Source organism: Chionomys nivalis, chromosome 2 (genome assembly GCF_950005125.1).
Source record: "Chionomys nivalis chromosome 2, mChiNiv1.1, whole genome shotgun sequence".
Taxonomy (NCBI): domain Eukaryota; kingdom Metazoa; phylum Chordata; class Mammalia; order Rodentia; family Cricetidae; genus Chionomys; species Chionomys nivalis.
In genome coordinates this window covers 82,595,387-82,617,122 of record NC_080087.1, presented here as the reverse complement: position 1 = coordinate 82,617,122, position 21,736 = coordinate 82,595,387, and the positions used below count along the sequence as shown (strand labels likewise).

General features: G+C 51.0%; 2 protein-coding genes and 1 pseudogene across 2 annotated transcripts; 1 reads left to right on the top strand and 2 right to left on the bottom strand.

Annotated features, from left to right (window-relative positions):
* Positions 1-523: 523 nt before the first annotated feature.
* On the bottom strand, positions 524-11,936 carry Sars2 (seryl-tRNA synthetase 2, mitochondrial). The gene is made up of 16 exons (XM_057762686.1): positions 11,544-11,936; positions 9,990-10,085; positions 8,261-8,290; positions 7,119-7,259; positions 6,987-7,041; positions 6,600-6,663; positions 6,248-6,353; positions 5,783-5,830; positions 5,496-5,604; positions 5,255-5,300; positions 5,085-5,172; positions 4,893-5,002; positions 3,439-3,532; positions 3,256-3,348; positions 3,089-3,154; positions 524-2,669 (listed from the first exon to the last, which is right to left on the bottom strand). Exons 1-16 carry the CDS (start codon positions 11,808-11,810, stop codon positions 2,526-2,528), a joined length of 1,557 nt encoding a protein of 518 aa, XP_057618669.1. The 5' UTR covers positions 11,811-11,936; the 3' UTR covers positions 524-2,525.
* Positions 11,922-14,567, top strand: Mrps12 (mitochondrial ribosomal protein S12). Its single transcript, XM_057762687.1, has 3 exons — positions 11,922-12,061; positions 12,297-12,364; positions 13,706-14,567. Exons 2-3 carry the CDS (start codon positions 12,316-12,318, stop codon positions 14,071-14,073), a joined length of 417 nt encoding a protein of 138 aa, XP_057618670.1. The 5' UTR covers positions 11,922-12,061; positions 12,297-12,315; the 3' UTR covers positions 14,074-14,567.
* Positions 14,568-14,877: 310 nt separating this feature from the next.
* On the bottom strand, positions 14,878-18,847 carry LOC130868990 (F-box only protein 17-like; annotated as a pseudogene).
* Positions 18,848-21,736: the final 2,889 nt, after the last annotated feature.

Here is a 21,736-nt window from a genome sequence, read left to right as displayed (position 1 = left end):
TGTTGGGTGAGGATATGAGGAGTGCTGAGCAGTGTTCTCCACTGGGAACTTCACAGGGCTGCATGGCACCCCAGCACCACGTGTGAGTGTGTGTGTGCACACGTGGAAGCTGGTATCTTCCTCTGTTGCTCTCCACTTTTTTAAGACAGGGTCTTGGTCTTGCTATGTAGCCCAGGCTGGCCTCAGGTTTGTAGCAATCCTTCTGCCTTAGCTTGCCTTAGCTTCTAAAATGCTGAGGTTATAAGTGTGAACCAGCACAGATAATATCCGAAAGTCTAATTTTGTTTCGTTGAGACAGGGTCCTTTATTTTAAATTGCAGGTATGTGTGTGGTGGTGGGTATGTACACATGAGTGCAGGAGGCCATGGAGTCCAGAAGAGTGTATTAAAGGAGCTAAAACTGGGGTCACAGGCTGATGTGAGCTACCAGATGTGGCTCCTGGGAACTGGACTTGAGCCCTTCGAGAGCAGTGGGTGAGTGCTCTCAACTGCTAAGCCAGCTCTTCAAATCTTGGTTTATTTTTTTCTTTTTGAGACAGAATCTGTGTTGTAGTGGCATATTATTTGTATTTTAATAAATAGATCTTGCCTGAAGAACAGAAGCAAAGCTAGCTAAAGCTACTAGAGGTCATGCAATGCTGACACACACCTTTAATCCCAGGATTTGGATAAATCTCTGAGTCCAAGGCCATCCTGGGCTATACAAGATCATTGCAGAAACAAATCCTGGTGGTGGCTCACACTTTTAATCCCAATCCTAGGGAGTCAAACCTTTAATCCCAGCACTAGAGGAAACATAAAATGGGAGAACAGAGAGGCTTAGTCTGATTAGTCTGTGGTCGCCCCGGCTTCGTAGAGACTTTTTTCTCTAGTTGCTTGGCTGCCTTGCTTTTTTGGTTTTCAGGTTGGACTCCAATTTTGTCTCTGGGTTTTTATGTTTCGCTACACCGTGTAGTTCTAGCTGTCCTGGAGCTCACTCTGTATATCAGGTTGGCCTCAAACTCACAGAGAAACGCCTGCCTCTGCTGCCCAAGTGCTGAGACTAATGGTGTGCTCTACCATGGCCTGGCTCAGCTCATTTAAGACAGGATCTCCCTGTGCAGCCCTGGCTGGCATGGAATTGCTATGTAGACCAGGCTAGCCTCAAATTCAGAGATCCACCTGTCTCCCAGGTGCTGACATTAAAGAGATGCAATACCACAGTTTGCAAGCCTTTTATTCTTGATCTTCCTGCCTCAGCATCCCCCATGCTGGGACCAGAGATGGGTGTCACCATACCATAGTTTATATTTTGAGACAGGACCAGGCTGCCTTGAATTTATGCATACCAGGTTTGGCTCACAGAAACCCACCTGCCTCTGCCTCCCAAATGCTGGGATTACAGACACATACTAAAATGCCCAGTAATTCTAAGCTAGGGAATTGAGCCCAGGGCTTTGTGCATGCCAAGCAAACACTCTGCCAGCTGAGCCGCAGCAGATTCCCCCAGTAACCTGCACTGTATGCCAACTCTTCTCCACAGACTTGGATCTACAGCAGCTAATAAAGCAGCCAACGTCCCAGTCCTGCTGGAGCTGACGGGTGAGAAGCCGGACAGTCAACATTCACAGATACGGCCTATGCAGAAGAGAACACGGAGACAGTAACTCTGGCAGAGGAAGACGGCATGGCACTGTTGCCTTTTACTCTGACAACTCTGGGCAGCGGACGGTCACGCCCAAACTCGATGCTTGCAGGGAGCAGAGACTGAGGTGGGAGACAAAGTGGCCACCTGAAGAACAGGGCCAAGGAAGGAGGAGGGAGAGGGCGAACGGCACAGTCCTGGAACATTCTGAAGGTGAAGCCGCAGGTTTGCTAACCCACTGGAGGTGGAAAAACACCAAGGGCAGCCCGAAGGGTGGCTGGAGCTGCTCAAGGTGCTGAGCGAAATCCACCAGCAGAGGAGCTGGTAGTGTAGGCAAGGGGCCTGGAGTGCCTGTGAAGGGGTGAGGTGTGTGCAAAGGAGGTGACACTCTGGACAATACAGGAGTTGGGACCATTGGCCAAAGGATAGGATAAAGCTGGCTCAGTTTGAGGGAGCCACCTGAGGATGACGGCTTTTTTGTCCCAGAGGAAGAGAGGCTTTGGCTTCCTTTCAGGTCCCCTGGGGATCCCCAAGTCACCCATCTTGAGCCTTGCAGGCAGCCACGGGCGCTTGAATGATGTGGCATGTCACCTAGCACCTCTCTCGCTCACAGATCCAGAAGACTTTGCTCTGTGACCATTTATTGTGTGTCCTCTGCTCGGCACGGAGGCAGGAAGGAGGCAGGAAGGAGGAAGGATGGCGTGCTATGGCTCTCTCCAGATCCCCTTTGTCCTATCACAGCTGAGACATGCCTCTGGCTGACAGCCCAGTGACAGTAGGGGTCACTGGCAATAATTCAGTGGCAGGGAAGGAAGAGAGGTACACCCAGGAGTTCAGGAGGGGAGGGTAGAGGTTCTAGCGTCTGGGGCCTCTAGAGTGCCAACCTCCAGGGCAGACAGTTGTCAGCTGGCAGCAGGCTGGCCGGGAAGCCTGGGCTTCTGGGGTTGGTTGGGGCCGATGTACTGGAGAGGCACATGGGTGGGGGCTGTGATCCGGTCAGTGCCTAGGTAGGGCTGGAGGACAGCGGGCACGAGGACGGAACCATCCTGTGGACAGGGCAGTATCAGGATGTTACTCTTCCCCCAACTGTCCTCTCTGCTGCTAATGCAAGTCTCAAACTCTCACACTATTCCTCCTCTTTCCAGTACGGCCAGTTGAACCCAGGATCTCCCCCATGTGAAGCAAACTCTTAACCACTGAGCCACACCCCAGCCTTTCACTGGGGGATTCTAGGCATGGGCTCTCCCACTGAGCCACACCCCAGCCCCTCACTGGGGGATTCTAGGCAGGGCTCTACCACTGAGCCACACCCCAGCCCTCACTGGGGATTCTAGGCAGGGCTCTCCCACTGAGCCACACCCCAGCCCTTTTCTACGTTTACACTTGAGATAACTGAGATTCCCAGACATGCTTGAGCCTGCAGTCCTCTGTCAAGCCTGAGAGTCCTGGCTTGGGGATCTCTCACCTTTTGCTGATTGCTCTCCAGGAGGGCAATGAGGACTCGGGGAACAGCACAAGCCGTGGCATTCACCTGGGAGAAGGGTGTGCTCAGGACCAGGCTCTGTCCTGGCTCTGGGAGCGGGGTGAGGTGCTGCAGAGGGTGGGGAAGTGGAGGCGCAGTATGGGCCTCACCGTGTGCGCAAACTGTAGCTCCCCAGTCTCCGTCTCAAACATGATGTACAGACGGCGGCTCTGGAAGTCTGTGCAGTTGGAGGCACTGGTGACCTGGAGCAGGGGCGATTGAGAGGCTGTCTTGGGGGACAGGCCCACCCTCCAGTGTCTTACCACACATCCCCACTAAGCCAGGGCTTTCACCTCTCCATATCGGCCTCGGCCAGGCATCCAGGCCTCAATGTCGAACTTGCGGTAAGCAGGGAGACCCAGTTCCTGGGTGGGCATGTCCAGCACCCTGAGGTCAAAGTCAGAAACAGGGTAGAGGTCACGGGGCCAGGGTAAAGGATGCTCAGTGGGAGAGGATGAGGATGTGGAGGTAAAAGGGAGAGAAAGGGATAAGAAGAATACAGAGGCTGGGCGGTGGTGGCGCACGGCTTTAATCCCAGCACTTGGGAGGCAGAGGCAAGTGGATCTCTGTGAGCTCGAGGTCAGCCTGGTCTACAAGAGCTAGTTCCAGGACAGCTAAGACTGTTATATAGAGAAACCCTGTATGGGGGGGGGGGAAGAGAACCTGGCACTGGGAGGTGGTGGTACCCAGAGGGGACGGAAGGACAGCCATATAGCAGTCTATGGGCTACTCACCCAACCATCGTTATGGTCTAGAACAGCATTTCCAGTTTTGGAGTTCTGTTTTTTTTTTGTTTTGTTTTGTTTTTTACATTTTTTTTGAGGTAGCATCCCATGTAGCCCAGGCTGGCCTAGGATTCACTATGTAGCTGAGAATGGTCACAAACGACTGGACTGGACTCTAGGTAGGTGTGCACCTCTAGGTCGTTTTGTATGTGCTCACTGGCTGCGCTGGACAGGCTGGGCAGCAAGCTCTGGGGATCCACTTGTCTCTGCCTCTGCAGTACAGGGGTAACATACCTGCCATCCCCCCCAGCTATTATATGGGTGCTGGGGGTCAGAAATGAAGCTCGCATGATCGCAGAGTAGGCACTTTTCTGAGCTTGTTTTCTGTTCCCTTTGAAATAGGGCCACATGTTGTCCAGGGTGGCCTCAAACTCAGAGCAATCCTCCTGCCTCAGTCTTTCAAGTGCTTGGATTTTAAGTATGGGCCACTACATCAAGCCCTTTCTGTTTTATTTACTTAGTTATTTTGAGAAAGGATCCCCCTCTATAGTTCAGGCTGGTCTTGAACTCATGAAAATCTGGCCACAGCCTTCTAAGTGTTAGGGATTATAGCCGTGTGATGCCCCCACCTGACTGCACACTCTCAAGTTTTTATGTTTTGTTTTGCACAATGAGTCACTTGGGGAAGAACTGGCCTTCTTCAGCCCTCTGGAAAGCTGTGTGCCCTAAAGGATGAGTAGCCCTTGTGATATCTGGTCCCTCCCTTTCCCACCTCTGCTTTACTCTGCAGGACTAGGAGGCCTTTTGGACCTCACTCTAGGGATGGTGAGCTGCCCCAGGGGGTCAGGGAACAGCTTTACCGTGCGTGCTTTTCAAACTCCTATAGAGCAAGATAACGCAGACAGAGATTATGCCATCCAGAGGCCTCGCCCAGGGGAAAGGAGGCAAAGGAGCAGGTGGCAGGACAGCCCAGTCAGCCCCACTCCCTTCCTCAACCCCAACGGGTCCACCCATCTCCGCACCGGAAATGCAAGCCCAGCTCAGTCAAGATCTCCACCTGCAGGGACAGGAACTCATCCAGCAGCTGTGAGCTCTGCTCTAGCCCAGGGGCTGTCACCCCAAACATCTCCACCTGGGACAGAGCAGGAGCACCGGGTCAGGAGGTTCTGGGTGGTGGCGACCTGTGCATGGCCGGCTAGGTCTGCGCCACTCACTTTAGCGAAGTGATGGACTCGGTACAGCCCCCAAGGCTCCTTCCCGGTGTCGGTCTCCGCCCGGTAGCAGGTGCTAGCACAGACCATCCTAGTAGGAGCATGTGAGGCTGGGTCAGGGAGGGCAGGAGATATTACCAGCGGGGTCTAGGGTTAAAGAAGCTGGGCATCACCTGACTGGCAGGTCCTTGAAAGCTACAGAGTGGTCCATGAAGTACCCTGGGCGGAGAAAGAGGCAGGACGGGGTTAGCCAGGCTTGCCATCTCCACAGAAGTTGGAGTGAGATTTAGAGAACACGGCTAGTCACTGTACTGTGGAGCAGTCAACAACCCACACAACTGCATGTGTTAGCTGCAGGGCTGTGATCTGTCCTCTGCAGGGAGCTGTGGCCCTCACACCAAGGCAGATGCTCACCTGCCAGCCCCACCTCTGCTGTCCCGGCCAGGTTGAGATCTTCGAAGCGGGAGGGGTCAATATTGTAAATTTGGGATGGGTTGGCATTTGGTGTCATTCCACAGCCTTCCTGGGGGACGGGCGCAGGGGTCAGGTAACCTTGGCCTCCCCCGTTCTGGAGTCACCCCAGCCATTCCTCTAGAAGCTTCCAGAATTGCTCCCTCTCCCCCCATTATGGCTGACTTCCATGACCCAGCCCAGGGCAGTCTCCTCAGGCAGAGAGGGCCTGGCATTCAGGCCTTACTCACAAACACAGCTCCTCGCAGAAGGTCTGGAACCGTCATGGGGGTGAAGCCCTGCAAGAGGGGAGGGGTAAGTGAGGCACAGAAACCTAAGAGCAGGCCTGAGGAGGGAGACCGTGGCTGCCCCGCTATCTGCAGTCCACCCCACAGCAGGACACCAAGCACAGATGACTTGGAAATGACGTGTTGATAATATACAGAGATGTGAACCGCCCTCTTGGGTGTATTTTGAGACAGAGTTTCACTATGTAGCCCAGGTCAGTCTTGAAACTTTGATCATCTTGCCTCAGCTTCCCCAGTGCTAGATAAAGTGTGTGTGTGTCCCAGGGAATGGAAGCAGGGCCTTCCGCATGACAGGTGAGTGCTCCACCAGTTAACTTAGTTACATTCCTAGCCCCCTTGAACATCCTTAATCCCTCTAAGCTTGGTACCAATGCCACCCTGTCCAGACAGTCCTCAGGTAGGCCATACCCTGCTGATAAGCTTGCTGAGGGTAAAGTTGATCAGGCCATGCTGTAAGAGGGCCCCAGCTCCGCGCAGGTAATAGGACCGGTGGCCAGACACGTGAGACAGGCGCCTAGAGACAGACAGGCAGACAAACCAGCAGTGCCTATGGGCCAGGTGGGTGGGGAAAGGACTCGCGTGCCCAGGGGGCAGAGGCCAGATGCTAGGCGGGCCTGGCATCAAATATTCATCTTGGGCAGGCCCAGCCCTGGTATTCCACCTTGTGCCCTAAGGCTGTAGGACAGAGCTGGCTGCCAGCTGTTAGTGTGGGGGGGATGCAGTAAGAGGGGGTGAGACTTGGGGTGGGGTGGGGGCTCACTTCTGCCGGATAATGTCGAGTTTCTCTCCAATTTCCAGGTGGCCTCGGGGTCGGAAGGAGAAAACTGGTTGTATGTAAAAAACAATGGGGTAAGAAAGGAAGAAAGATTAACTGGAGAGAGGGGGATCAGAGAGCAAGGAGGAGAGAGGGACATGGGGGAAGAAAAGCCCCATGGAGTGGAGAAGAGACAGCCACCCAGGCAGACATGCTGGACCATGCCAGGGAGGGCTACCCATAAGTAAGGGTAAGGAAACTCAGCTTCAGCCTAAGTCAGGTGGGCTGCTCCAGCTGCAGCCCCCAGCCCCACCCTCACATAAGACCACCCATGCCCCACCCCCAGCCTGAGACCCGAGGGATGCTGGATTTGGGCCCTGGGGTGTGACTCACCTGGCTTGTCTCCCACCACGCGGAGCACTCTAGCCTGGCTCTCGTCCCCAACAGGCTGTAGGAAAGGAGCGTGTCAGAGGGAAGGCAGCAGCTCGGATGTCCTGCTTCCCTTGCAGCTCAAATGGCTTTTACCGTGTCTGGGTGGGTCTGGTTGGGCAGCCTTAGTGCCTGCAGATAGAACTGCTCCTCCAGCTGGGTCTCTCTGGGGTACAGCGGTGTGAGCTGCTTCCGGATTTCCCGGCCACGGGCCCGCAGGCCCTGATATTGAGGGTCCTGGACATGGCAGACAGGGTTAACCTTGGGGAGGGTCAGGGATCCCTTCACCAGCCTGGCTCATCCTTGCTGACAGGACACCACGTAGACACTTGCCACCTCTTTCCATCCAGCAACCTGGATTTCTGCTCAATCGACAAGTTCATGCAAACAGGCTTCAGGCCTGGCCAATGGGAACTTTCTCTTGCTTTGGCTGTGAGGAGATAGGAGCCAAGCTGAGCTACCCATAATCAGCCTGAGGACTCCAGAGGGAACTATGAGGAAGGTGTGCATGGCTCTGACTTACTTCCTCTGCCAAAAAGGAAGAAAGCTGGGCTCAGAATAAATCTGGATATGGAGCCAACAGCTGGTGCCAGCTGTGCCTGAAGTCAGCTTTATCTTCACAAAGCGACAGGCAGCTTTTGTTTTTAATGACTATTATTTTTTTAGTTGTGTGCATATGCCAGAGAACAAATGTGGGTCCTCTGTAAGAGCAGTACACACTCACGACCATGAGTCTTCTCTCCAGCTCCAGTGGAAGCTGTTCTTTTTTTAAAAAAAAAAATTTATTTATGCCGGGCAGTGGTAGCACACACCTTTAATCCCAGCACTCAGGAGGGAGAGAAAGGTGGATCTCTGTGAGTTCGAGGCCAGCCTGGTTTACAAGAGCTAGTTCCAGGAGAGGCTCCAAAGCTACAGACAAAGCCTGTCTTGAAAAACAAAATTTAAAAAAAAAAATTATTTATGTTTTATGTATGTGAGTTCTGCATGCCAGAGAGGGCATCAGATCCTATTATAAATGGTTGTAGCCACTATGTGGGTATGGGAATTGAACTCAGTACCTCTGGAAGAGCAGCCAGTGCTCTTAACCACTGAGCCACCTTTCCAGCCCCAAAGGAAGCCGTTCTTTTTATCTTACCTCCTAACCCTGTCTGAACTGTGCTGTCACGACAGTGGAAGAACTGTGACCACATGAAGCCCTCCCCGCCCTCCCTGGTCGGGGCTTGGACATTAAGGCGTACCTTCTGCACTTGCTCATTGTCTTGGTTTGCCTGGTGGAGAAGAGGGAAGGGGATGGTGATTAGGTAATGAACTTGGGGATCTGGAGCAGAGACAGAAGAGGTCAAAGTTCAAACAGGACCGGCATTTGAATCTCTCACTCTGTCAGTGCCTGGCGGGGTCCCTCCACCACTCTGCCTCAGTTTCTCTATCAGTACAGCCATGAGGTGGCAACATAATACAGCAGTAATAACATCCACCACTGAGGTAACTACCCCCTCCTCCTGGGCTCTGTGGGGGAAGACGAGGCTCGTACATGAGCTTCCGTGTTTATTTCCTATAGCTATTTCTTTGTGCGTCTGGATTTAAGCCTAGGGCTTTGCCACTGCAGACAATACTCTAGCACTTGGCTACATTCCTGGCCCTATTGTTTCTACTTTAATTTTTATTTAGGAGTCTCTGTGCGTCTGTGGCGATGCTGCATGTGTGGGTGCCCAGAAGAGGGCCTCAGAATGTCTGCTGCTGCAGTTACAGGTGACTGTGAGCCTCTTGATGTGGGTGCAGAGAACCAAACCTAGATCCTCTGCAAGACCCGCTGGGCCATCTCTCAGGCTCAGGCTTTTGTTTTTGTTTAAATGACCTTTTGAGCAACCGTGCAGGGCAGTCTGGCCGGGAACTTGGTATGTAGTTGTGTGGTTTTAATGAGAATGGCCCCATAGGCTCATTTATTTGCTTAGTCCCCAGCTGATGAATTGTCTGGAAGGATTAGGAGGTATGTCCCTGCGGTTGGACTGTGAGGTATCAAAATTGTCCACCAGGCCTAGTTTCTTGCTCTCTGCCTGTCTCCTGCATATCACAATGTAAAGCTCTCAGCTACCACTCTAGCACCACGGCTATCTGCTTCCCACAATGCTGATAATGGACCAATGCTCCGAAACTATAAGAAGTCCCAATGAAATACTTCCTTTAAGCGTTGCCTTGGTCATGGTGTCTCTCCACAGCAACAGTACAGTGACAGGCAGTAGCTAAGGATGATACCGAACTCTTGAGTCTCCACCTGCCAGGTGCTGGGATTACAGCTGTGTGCCATCACAGCCTTTGTCCTTCTGTGAGGCCACCTGTGCTAGTGCTACTACTGGTTGTCGAGCTTTCTAAGTGTCGGAGTGTCACGCTAGGTGGGGCGCTGTAATGGAATGCAGGGCTGCAAAAAATTGGGGTTTCTGAATGCACAATGATGGAAATTAATTACAAATCAAATGTAACGGGAAAGGGGCTGGTGAGTGAGGCTGTCTCCTCCCCACAGTCGTGACTCAGTTTATCCTTCTCTAGAAAGCCTTCAGTTCAGAACAGGTGGGCCCCCTGTGGGCTGGCCTTAACCTAGCAACAGTCAGGACTGTTGTGAGGGTGGGTGTCTGAGCCCTGGCAACAAGAAGGGAGTCTACTTAGGGAGCAGGCTTTTTGCTCCTGGAAAGGACCTTGAGACAGAAAAGTTCACTTTTTGTCTCTGCCGCAGTGGTAGACATCTTGGAACGGTGATGGGGTCCAATCTATGTATTGAAGTTGGGCACGTGGAGAAAAGAATCTAACTGGGGATGCTGAGGAGAGCTAATTCATCAGCTTTAGGAGCAGAAGTCCTAGGTGGCTTGTTTTATTAGGTCACAATTCTCTACATGATTCAAGCCCCTTTAACTATAGTAACTTCCTGTTCCTTCCAGCCAGAGGCACCCTTGCCCACGCAGTCCCCATGCTCACCAGCAGGGTTCGCACTGCCTTCGCCACAGCTTCCTTCTCGGCCTCCAGGCTCTGGATCTGCTCCCGCAGCTGCCTTAACTCCTGCCACGTGGAGATCTGTGGGAGGACACCACGAGAGGGAATGGGAATGGTCACCGCGCTGGAGCCTCAGCTACTGGCCCCTGGAGGGCAGCAGGTGAGCCTCGGTGCCTTTTCCCAGAAGCCCAGGTGGGCACACGGCTGCCCTGAACCAACGCATTTCCCACCTCACTTTACAGTCACTTCTGCTGGTGTGATCCAGACCAACCAAGCAACGAGCGTGGACATGTGATTCTTTTTTTCTTTTTGGTTTTGTGAGAGACAGTGTACTGAAATACAGTCTAGGGTGGCCTTGAACTTGAAACCATCCTGTCCCTTCGCTGAGTGCTGGGACTATAGGCGGCACCAGTAGGCCTGTCTACGTCACCTCTTTAAAGGTGACTAACCTTTCTCTTTTATTTTGGCTATTTCGTGTGGCTATGGCATGGAAGTCAGAAGACAATTTATAGGAGTTGGTTCTCTCCTTCCACTATGTGGATCCCAGGGACTGAACTCAGGTTGGCAGTCTTGGTAGCAAGTGTCCCTATGGACTGGGCCACCTGGCCCACAGAAATTTAAACAAGGTCAAAGTGTACACAATTGACAGTGTCCGGTGGTTTGAAGGAGAGATGTCTCCTATAGGCTCTGGCTCCTTGGCTCACAGGTCAGTGGCTGGTGATGTGTGGGGGTTTAGGAGATGCGGTCTTGCTGAAGGAACTATGTCACTGGAGGTGGGGTTTGAGAGCTTAAAGCCTCGCCCTACATCTACATGCTGGTGGTTAAAGACGTGAGCTCGGTTTACAGCTCTGCACTCGCGGCCATTCTGTCCCTGCCAACCCCAAAGAATGCTTCCCTCAGCTGGTTTGGTCATGGTGTTTCCTCACGGCAACAGAAAAGTGACCAAGACGGAAGTGTTCAAGATGGAGCTGGGATGTCCTGACTGATCCATTACACTCAGAACTCACCACCGACATGGCAACCCCCAATTCCAGTTCCCTATAAGGTACCATTATGCAAGTACTGATGATTTTATCATTTGCATCTAGTCTCAACATCTGGATACATAAGTGTTGCTTAAGTATCTGTTCAGCAGGTATTTTTTTATTCATTCAACCCTATCTATCCGTTTTCTATTAGAGCATGATGCAGAGCTGTCTCCAAGAGTCCCTCCCCAATATGATCCCCAAACCTCACTCCTCATTTTTCTTTGTGGCCTTAGGGCGAGCCTGGCATGAAGTTTGAGCACAGAAGACAATGATATTTAAATTCCAGGAATAACACGTAAAAGGGCGTGCAGGACACAGAAGGCATGCATGACGTTCAGTTGGGCCTTAGTTCTCAGTGGACCATAAGTGGGCGTCACGTACAAAACATTGCGGGACTCGGGAAGGAACCCAAATTCCTGTAAGTAGCTCCTCCCACTCCTGGAAAGCCTCGGGCAAACCCAGTTCGGTAAAGCTAGCAGCCGGCTCCCGCAGCCGGCGCAGGCGCACTCACAATCGCAGGCAGGTCGGCCGGCCGCAGCTCCCCCTTGCGGAGCTCCAGGGCGCGCGCGGTTGCTTCTGGGCATGCGCACAGCGACTCCATGTCCAAGTGAGGAAGCTGGCTGTAGCCTTCACGTGCGTGTTCATACAAGAGGTTCCGAACTCGTTTCTGTGTAGCGAAGCTTCTCCTTGGGTTCTGGTTGCACACGCAGCGCCCTCGGAACCGGAGGCCCTGGCGAGCCAGTAAAGGCCGCAAGAACCGTGCCATGGATACCGCCATCTTGGACTGGGACCCAGGAGTCACTCACCGGGACGAGCCAATCAGACGCGGAAAGAGATTTCCCGCCCAAGCTTCGGAAACCCTTCCAATGAGGAAAAAAATCGAACCGAGATAGACTGTGTCCTTGTCCAATGGTCACCTTTGTCCCGCCCCTTTAGTGCCGCAGGAAAGAAATAGCCAATCACAAAAGAGTTCCCGGAAGGGGCTGGAGAGAGGGTTTAGTGTGTGTGCGACCCTGCTAGGTTGGTGAGGTGAGTGTGATTATCTGTTCTTCGCACGCCTCTCTCTTCTCTCCTCACTTTCCGCTTCCAGTATCGGGGAGAGGGCGACTGGGTCCCTGGGGGTACTCAGAGTGGGGCTGGATCTGCGGGGCGACTTCTGTTAACAGCATAGAGGGTCGTGGTTCGCCTTGGATAGGCGATCCCTGCGGCGCTGAGAGGGCGACTTCGTCCCCACCTCCGTCCTGAGCATCTTCTGTCCTTACAGGGACGCAGCAGGCGGCGAGATGTCCTGGGCCGGTCTTCTCCGCGGCCTCACCACGTCCCTCAGTCGTGGTAAGCGAGCCTGGGCCGCAGGGACGAGGACGGGTGACTTGTGTGGCTTTTGCCAGAGTGAGGACGGTAACATCTTTAAACACGGGGCCTTTTTTGTTTTGTTTTGTTTTGGAGACAGCATTTCACTGTAGTCCAGGCTAGCCTCTAATTCGCTTTGTAGCAGGATGGCGTTGAACTCCTGATCGCCCGCTTCAACCTCCCGAGTATTATAGGGGTTCTCTGCCACGCCCCCGGCTCAAAGGGCAGGAGGTGGGAAGCTCCTGTGTCCAGCAGTTTAAGTCAGTCATAGTCATGGCTCCCACACATAGATAGTGGTGAATTCCTGGGATTGTGTTGCCTAGTGATCCTCCGTCTTAGACTGTGTAAATACAGTCTGATGTTCATGCAGCCATCATACCAATAAATGTTCGTCCCTGGTTAGGTGTCTCACCATTGTGTTTATTCTGTCAGCAAGTATTTATTGGTGAGCTCCTATGGGTGAGAGATCCAAGCCAGGTATTTCAGTCATTCATTCAAGTGCGATCATTCTAAGTCTGAGATGTGCCTCCCACTGGGGGGAACTTTTGTGTTTGTAGACATTCCCCAGACATCAGGTATCTTGCAGTGACCTGGGGGAGATATTGGGGATTTCATTCACTCAGATGTTCACTATCTAACCTGGTCTACATAGGGAGTTCCAGGACAGACAGCTATATAGTGAGACCCTGGGTTTTTTGTTTGTTTTGTCGTTTGGATTTTTTGAGACAGGGTTTCTCTGTAGCCTTGGCTGTCGCAGAACTTGCTCTGTAGACCAAGTTGGCCTCAAACTCACAGAGATCCCCCTGCCTCTGCCTCCCAACCAAGTGCTGGGATTAAAGGCGTGCACCACCACCACCTGTTTTGTTTTTAATGTTCAATTTTGTGTGTATAAGCTTTGCCTGTGTATATCTGTTCATCTCTGCTTGGCATTTGTAAAGGGCATCAGGTCCCCTGGGACTGGAGTTACAGATGAGTGCAAGCTGTTATGCAGGTGCTGGGAATCGAACCTGGGTCTTCTGTAGGAGCAATCAGTGCTCTTAACCACAGAGGCATCTTTCTAACCCCTGTATGAATGTTTTGCCTGCATGTATGTAAGTGCATTATGTGCACATGTTAGACCCCTGGAACTAGAGTTACAGATGATTGTGAGCCACCACCATGGGTGCTAGGAATCAGACCCCATCTTCTGCAAGAGGTTCCAACCATTGAGCCATCTGTTGATCCTCACTAAAACCTCTAGACATCTGCAGTTATGACCTTGTAAAGGGTTTGGATCCCTCCCCAGAACATGGTAACCAAGTAGTCTCTATTATGTCTCTCCAGGCCTGGCCCTAGGTCCCCAGCTCTGGGCCACACGTTCCATGGCCACCCTGAACCAGATGCACCGCTTAGGCCGCCCGAAGGAACCCCCTAAACGTCTGGGTCCCACAGAGGGCCGGCCCCAGCTGAAGGGTGTGGTGTTACGCACATTCATCAGAAAGCCGAAGAAGCCCAACTCGGCCAACCGCAAGTGCTGCCGAGTGCGCCTCAGCACAGGCAAAGAGGCTGTCTGCTTCATCCCCGGGGAGGGCCACACCCTGCAGGAGCACCATGTGGTCCTCGTGGAGGGTGGTCGGACTCAAGACCTGCCTGGGGTTAAACTCAAAGTTGTGAGGGGCAAGTATGACTGTGGCCACGTGCAAAAGAAGTGACCGTGATTGACGGTGGTCAGGCACTGGGTCCCCAGAAACCACTTCTTGCTCTAGGGACCGCTAGTCTTGGACTCAAATCTTGCTCCAACTCATCAAGACTGTTATAAATCTGCCAGCATTCTGGAGGTGAACTGGAAGGAAGCACCCTTCGGCCCACTCCCTTGACTCGTGTGTTTAGTATCCACAGGTGGGAGCTCATTGCTGGGTGGGAGTTGAATAAACACCTGCAGCTTGTGGTGTCGCCCTTCGTGCACTGCCTCTCCCTGGCTGTGGTGACATATACCCATCCCTGTACCCCAGTTCCCTCTTCCAGAGGAAAGTTTCCTGACAGAGGGGCTGTTCTAGGTGCTGACGATTATTAGTCAAATGTTCCACATGCTTAGTGCATGTGTGTGGTGGTGTTGGTGTGCAGGCCCTGTGGAAGCCTGGCCCACATGTGGCCATGTGCCAGGTAACAGTAAGGCTGATACTGGAAGGTCGTTGAAATGGTGAAATTCTTAGTGATGGCCGGAGACCCTCGGGGGGGCGGGGAGATTGTGCCTCAGCTCGCTAATTCTTGCCTAGGTGCTGTTATTTATTCTGGAGGGTGGAGGAACAGCTTGAGGAGAGAAGGAAGCTGTGAACAAGCTGGGTAGGCCTCTGGTTTGTCACAGCAGGAGGGCAGTGACACAAACAGCAAGTATGTAGGGGAGCACACAGACCCCCCCCTTTTGTTTGTTCAGCCGGGGGCTGCAAAGCCACCTTTGACTTTAACACCATCCAGGAGAAGGCAGTGTATCCTGGAAGTCCCAAGGGGCTGATCACCTAGGACTGACGAATCCTGACCCACACGGTAGAGCGGGCCACAATGACACCGTAGTGTCTCACCCAGGAATGTATGTCTCTTCCATACTGCTCGAAAGACATATCGGATGCCCTTGCCAAAGTCAGTGAAGACATGAAAGACCTGTGGGGGAGAGAGTGATGGAGTGAGGCTGGTACCTCTTTCTCCATCTTAGCAGGCTTCCCAGCACCCAAATGGCACCTGGCCATACTCTAGGTGCTGGGAGCAGCAGTGAAAGAATGGGCTAGATGCTGAAGACTGGTATTGAGGAGAGCAGTGGGCATTCTTCAGGAGGGAGGCATGAACAGGTATGAGGAGGTGAAGATATGGGAGCTACGTGAGGTTCTGGAGAAAAGAGCCTTGCAGATGGTGACCCGTCAGTGCAAAGATCCTGAGGTCAGGGTGCCTGCAACAGACTGAGAGAGAAGTAGGTGGGCTCAGGTAGGTAATGAGCCCCAAGACTTTGGCACCCTCTCCCAATTTTATCTTCACCCATTTGTTACTGTTTGATTGAAAGGGATTCTATAGAGCCCTGGCTAGTCTCAGACTCAGAGATCCACCTGCCTTTGCCTCTCGTGCTGGAATTAAAGGCCTGCGCCACCACTTATTTGAGACAGGTAGCTCAGCTTGGCTTTGAACTCACTAAACCTGAAGAAGACCTTGAACTCCTGATCCTCCTGCCTCAGCCTCCCAAGTGCTGTGATTTGAAGTGTGCACCATCAGGCCAGGCTCCTGCATGCCCTGTGAGACTTAAGGTCAGTCACCCTCTCTGTGGCTCAGTTTCCAACTCTAGGATAGTAACAGGGCAAGGACTTTGGTTCATGCCTTTAACAGTACCTTGAACACAGTAGCTGCTCAGTAAATGTTCTAGTAAAATGATGACTCAGTAAGCCTCTTAGAGCAGGGTCTGGATGTACTGTAGTATGTCCTTGATCATTGGTAGCTAATATCACAGACCCCATCAATGAAACTGTTGGGCACAGCAGCTTGGAGCTGACCAGGGCTGAATGGAGATTCTGAACTCACTGACTGGGCTGGGTGTAGGCCACTTCATTTTCATATTCATCCAGTAGGCGGACCTGAAGCCTGTAGATGCAGCCACAGTTCTCCTGGGTGTCCCACCTGCCAGGTGGCAGTGTGTCTTCAGGTCCCTGCCACCCAGCCAGCTCTCTGGGTTGGGAGGAAGGAGGCTGAGGGCTAAGCTTTCCTGCATCTGAACCAAAGTCCTATCCACTTGCACAGCATCTAGTGTGTCCAGACACTACAAGAAGATGGGCCAGTTGGAGAGATGGCTCAGAGGTTAAGAGCACTGACTGCTCTTCCAGAGGTTCTGAGTTCAATTCCCAGCAACCACATGGTGGCTCACAACTATCTACAATGAGATCTGATGCCCTCTTCTGGCCTGCAGGCATACATGCAGACAGAACACTGTATACATAATGAATGGATAAATAATTTAAAAAAAAAAAACCCACTTCCTCTGCAAAGCCTCTCCTGATCACCCTGCTTAAAGTAGTTGCTCAGGTTTGTCTTTGGGACAAGAATGCATCTCCTGTCACACTATCCCCTTCCTCCACTTCCATCTTGCTATGCCTCCAAGAGTTCTGATCTTCATGCTAGATCCCTTACCCCTGATGCTGGTGGAGACCAGGTTATGTGTATAAATAAGGCAACTCACTAGACAGCTGAGCTGGGAGTTCTGGGGCCCAAAAGATAATGCAGAAGCTTGTTAGTGGAATAAGCTGTGTCAGGGCAAACCTCGATATGCATGGGAACTTTGTAAAAGACAGAGGAAGTGTAGGTATGGTGGTGTGGATCTGTATTGCCAGTACTTGGGAAGTGGCAGCAGGAGGGTCAGGAATTCAAGGCCAGCCTCACCTACGCACGAGTTCAAAGTCAGCCTGGTCTATATGAGACCCTGCCTCAGGAGAAAAAAATCAGATATTCTGGAGCCAGGTTATCTGGGTTCAAATTCTAACTCTACCATCCATCCATTTATTTATTTATAAATATTTATTTATTTATTTATTATGTATACAATATTCTGTCTGTGTGTGTCTGCAGGCCAGAAGAGGGCACCAGACCTCATTACAGATGGTTGTGAGCCACCACGTGGTTGCTGGGAATTGAACACATGACCTTTGGAAGGGCAGGCAATGCTCTTAACTGCTGAGCCATCTCTCCAGCCCCATTTATTTATTTATTTAGAGACAGTATCTCACTATGTGGATCTGAGCTGTCCTAGAACTCATTATGTAGATCAGGCTGGCCTTAAACTCACAGAGATCTGCCTGCCTCTGCCTTGAGAGTGCTAGGATTAAAGGCGTGCGTCAGTATTCCCAACCCACAAATATTATTAGATATTAGCTATCCTCTGTGTTTTAGTTTCTCATAAATGGGGTAAAGAGACAGACTTAACAGATTATAAGAGCAGGGGCATGGTTCAGTGGAAGCATGCTTTGCCTATCATTCCTGAAGACCTAGCTTTCATTTCTAATGTCACAAAGACCACCAGCACCGAAACCAAAACAATGACAAAAGTCAGATATGATGTGGTAGCATACGCGTGGAGTCCCAGCATGCTGGAGGTTAGCGGTTCAAGTTTATCCTCTGCTACAAATCAAGTAGAGGCCACTCTGGCCTACATAAGACCCTATCTCTAAACCAGGGTTAGGGAGATGGCTCAGTCGGTAAAGTGCTTACCTTGCACAAAGACCTGAATTCCATCCCAATAGCCTTATAAAAACCCCAGAGTGCCAGCACCAGGGGCTCCGAGGCTCTCTTCTGGTCTCTTTGGGCACCTGCATTCACAAGCACAGCACACCTCTCCGCATATACACATAATTAAAAAATATTTAAAATATTTGTTGAATGAAGAACAAAGGAAGGAGGGAAGGGGAGAGTGAAAGTAGGGTAAGCAGCCTGAAGTAGGTCCTTCCCCCTCTTTAGACCCTCACCAAAGGCATCAGGGAGCACTCACTGAAAAAGTCATGAAGCAGGTCTGGGAGGGAGGCCCTGGCACCACTGTCAGATTCTTTTCCACGGCCCAGCCGTTCCCTCTGTGCTCCACCTCCCAGCTTCTGAAGCCCTCTGTAGAAAACAACGTGGCAGAATAAAAGTATTCGCTCTCACCCTGTAGGGGCAGAGGCCTCGCGGTCGACCCTGCCCATCAGCTATACTCTCCAGTACACTTCAATCTGGGGCGTTTTACTGAACCCATCTTTCAAGTTCCTGTATCCTGACGCCACCGACCCGTCACCCAACCAGCTTCTCCTTTCGGCTTTCTCTGATGCACTGGGTCTCAGAGCCCCTCGGTCCCACCTTTCTGCGCTTCCAACATTTAGCCTTGCCCCGCCCACCCTCTCAGGTTAGCACACTCAGCTTAAAGTTTTATGCAACTCCCCCCTCGGGCTCCCTCCCTCTAGGGCACGCCCCCTGACCCGGATTAGCTCCCCTAGCTGTCACTCAGTCCCGCTCCCTACCTAGGACACGCGTGTTTTAGGCCCCGCTTTCTAACTGTTAGAATCGCCCCAAGAGTAGGCCCCGCCCACAGGCTGTACTCTCCCGGCGTTACGCCCCGCCCACCAATCTGAAGGCCCCGCCTCCAGATGTTAGGCCCCGCCCCCGGGACCCACGCTCAATGCGGGAGTTGAAGAGGAAGTTGCGGCAGAGCGGCGCGTGCAGGCAGGAGCGGGCCAGATCGCAGAATGGGAGCTCGTCGTGGCGGTCACCGGTGGCCGGGCAGCGCTGAGCCGGTCGCGGGTCAGCTGCAGCAGCCACACGCTCTGGTCATCCACCACGTGGCGCCAGACTCGGCACACGGGCCGGCAGCGCGTCACTAACGCGCGGGGAGGCAGGTAGCTCAGCATCTGCACCAGCATCTCCGGGGGCAGCGCTTCCAGAGTCACGCGCGGAGCTTGTCATCTGCCGTCGCGAGGTCCGGGATCCCATGTCTCGCCACCGGCGTCCTCTGGGTGAAGAGGGGTCTGCGGAACTGGGTTTAGGATATGCCCGACTGCAGACAAGATGGAGCAAATCGGTTCCTCTGAAGCCAAAGACCCCTCCAAATCTAATCCAGTCCCAGCGGGGTATGGTGGAGCATGCCAGTAATCACAGTACTTTGGAGGCAAAGGCAGGAGGATTACCGTGAATTTGAGGCCAGCCTGTCCCACATAGTGAAACCTTTTAAAAAACAACAAAGCTCAATGAGGGAAAAACCATTTCGGCCCAGACCTCCCTACCCACACCCTTTGTGCCATCCACTCGGGCCTTGCAATTCACTTTGAATTTCCAGCAATGTCACTTTATTCTATCTTGTGTAGAATCCGGTTCTCCTCTCTTTCTTTCTTTCTTTCTTTCTTTCTTTCTTTCTTTCTTTCTTTCTTTCTTTCTTTCTTTCTTTCTTCTTTCTTTTTAAAAAAAGATTTATTCATTTATTACACAATGTTCTGTCTGCATGTATGCCTGCAGGCCAGAAGAGGGCACTAGATCTCACTACAGATGGTTGTGAGCCACCACGTGGTTGTGGTTGCTGGAAATTGAACTCAGGACCTCTGGAAGAATAGTGCCCTTAACCCCTGAGCAGTCTCTCCAGCCCCCTGAATCCAGTTCTCCTCTTAGGTTCTTTCCAAGCCAGTAGTGTCCTTTTCTCCTTCGAGCTGCGTCCAGGCCATTCCGTCTCTACCCTCCTGAAGTTCCCATCCGCAGATCTCAGTCATGGAGCAGCGGGCCCACTACCCCTTTTTCTCCTTCACTCTCTTCAGTGTCTGGGAGTTCCACAACTCTTCCAGCCCCCGCTCCTCCGCTCCTCCGTGGTCTCCAATCCTATGCTCCTCTTACTACCTTTGCACTGCTCCTCCCTCCCTCTGACTGTCCATTAAAGGCCTTCACCTTCTCACACCTAGTATTGTTTGAATTCCAATTCTGAGTTGCCCTCTGTGCTTGCACCCACGGAGCACTGCAGTCTTACTTGGAGCCTCTCTTCTTTACGAGGCTGACCCCTGTCGCTCTTCAGTACTGCCTAGGAATCAGATTCTCATGCTCATTCATTATTTTCTGCTACAGATATATAATGAAAATGTTCTTTTTCTAGTCCCAGTTCATTTAAAGATTAAAGCTGCTTTGGAGTTGGAGTGTGGCTCTCTCCTTCTCTAAACCTAAGCATTTGCCGGGCGGTGGTGGCGCACGCCTTTAATCCCAGCACTTGGGAGGCAGAGGCAGGTGAATCTCTGTGAGTTCGAGACCAGCCTGGTCTACAAGAGCTAGTTCCAGGACAGGCTCCAAAACCACAGAGAAACCCTGTCTCGAAAAATTTAAAAAAATAAAAAAATAAAATAAATAAACCTAAGCATTCTTTTTTTTTTTTTTTTTGGTTTTTCGAGACAGGGTTTCTCTGTGGTTTTGGAGCCTGTCCTGGAACTAACTCTGTAGACCAGGCTGGTCTCGAACTCACAGAGATCCGCCTGCCTCTGCCTCCCGAGTGCTGGGATTAAAGGCGTGCGCCACCATCGCCCGGCAAACCTAAGCATTCTTGTTGAAGTGAAATCCAAAATCTCTGTCTCATGTCAGAGGAGCCACCTGGTGTGAACAGAAGAAAAACAAATATTTAAGAACTATTCTATTGCTACCAATCTCATAATCGTTTTGGTTTTATATTGACCCCATAACAACTTTTCATAAGGCCTAAGATTAATATATTTTTAAACTTTTTGTCATGATATTAATGGTCATATAGATTACTAACTAATTCTAGAAAAAGGTTTCATCTACCTCCCTGTACATGACTTCAGGTTTGAGTATCCATCAGTTTTCTGCAGTGAACCATGAGCATGCCTAACAGCAATCTCTGGAGTCTCCATAAGGAGGGTAGGGCCCCACAACAATTCCTCCAGGACTATGATAACACCACAAGCTGAAAAGCACCACCTAAAGATCAGCTTTGGACTACAACTGCTCAGAACAACTTTGAGGTGTCTAGCTGAGATGCTCCAGCCTCACAGACTGCTCCAGCCAGGACTCGAGACAAGCCCTGCATTTCCCACTATGCAGAAACTGTTCAACAAACGACATACCTACCTCTCCCAGAACTTGACAATTAACCAAAAAATTTTCTTTTTAGTATCCTTTAAGGATACTATCACCTCCAGACAGCAAGAAGTAAATTTAAGAATACAACACACACATTCTGAAGAGGTGGGGTGGGTGGTTTTTGGTTGTTCAACGGGTTATGGATATTTGTTATTGTTTGGGGGGGGGTTGGTTACAAGTTGTTATTGGTTACAGTCAGGAGGAAAGGTGAACGAAGGATATTTAATTCAGACTTGTTTTGAAAAGAAAAAAAATGAGGATATAGATGTGATAGGATAAAAGGTTACAATCTACTCTGAAAAGAAAAAAGGGAGGGTATAGATACAATAAGACAGAAAGGTAGATTATTGAATCTACTTTTAGAAAGCAACTACTAATTTTAAATGTTTTACACTGGATTAGACTTTTATATATTGTATGCTAATACTGTATATTCATACAAATTTGGGATTAATTTTCTTTAAACATACTGTACATTTCTGTCTACTCTTGTTCAAGGTATTGTACCTATACAGCTCATTTAACATGGGATGCAAATTTCTAGTCCTTGAAAACTATTATTATCAAGTGTTTAGGATAAAAAGGAAATGCAGGTTAATAGTTGATCACCTATTAAAATCGAACTTGTAGTCACATTAGGTATGTTTTCAAGGTTAAATAGACAGGTCATCTTCAAATACTTCAGAGATCTGCAGAATATGACATTTAAGGTGTTTTAATAACATAGGTTCTTCTTTTTTTTTTAAATATTTA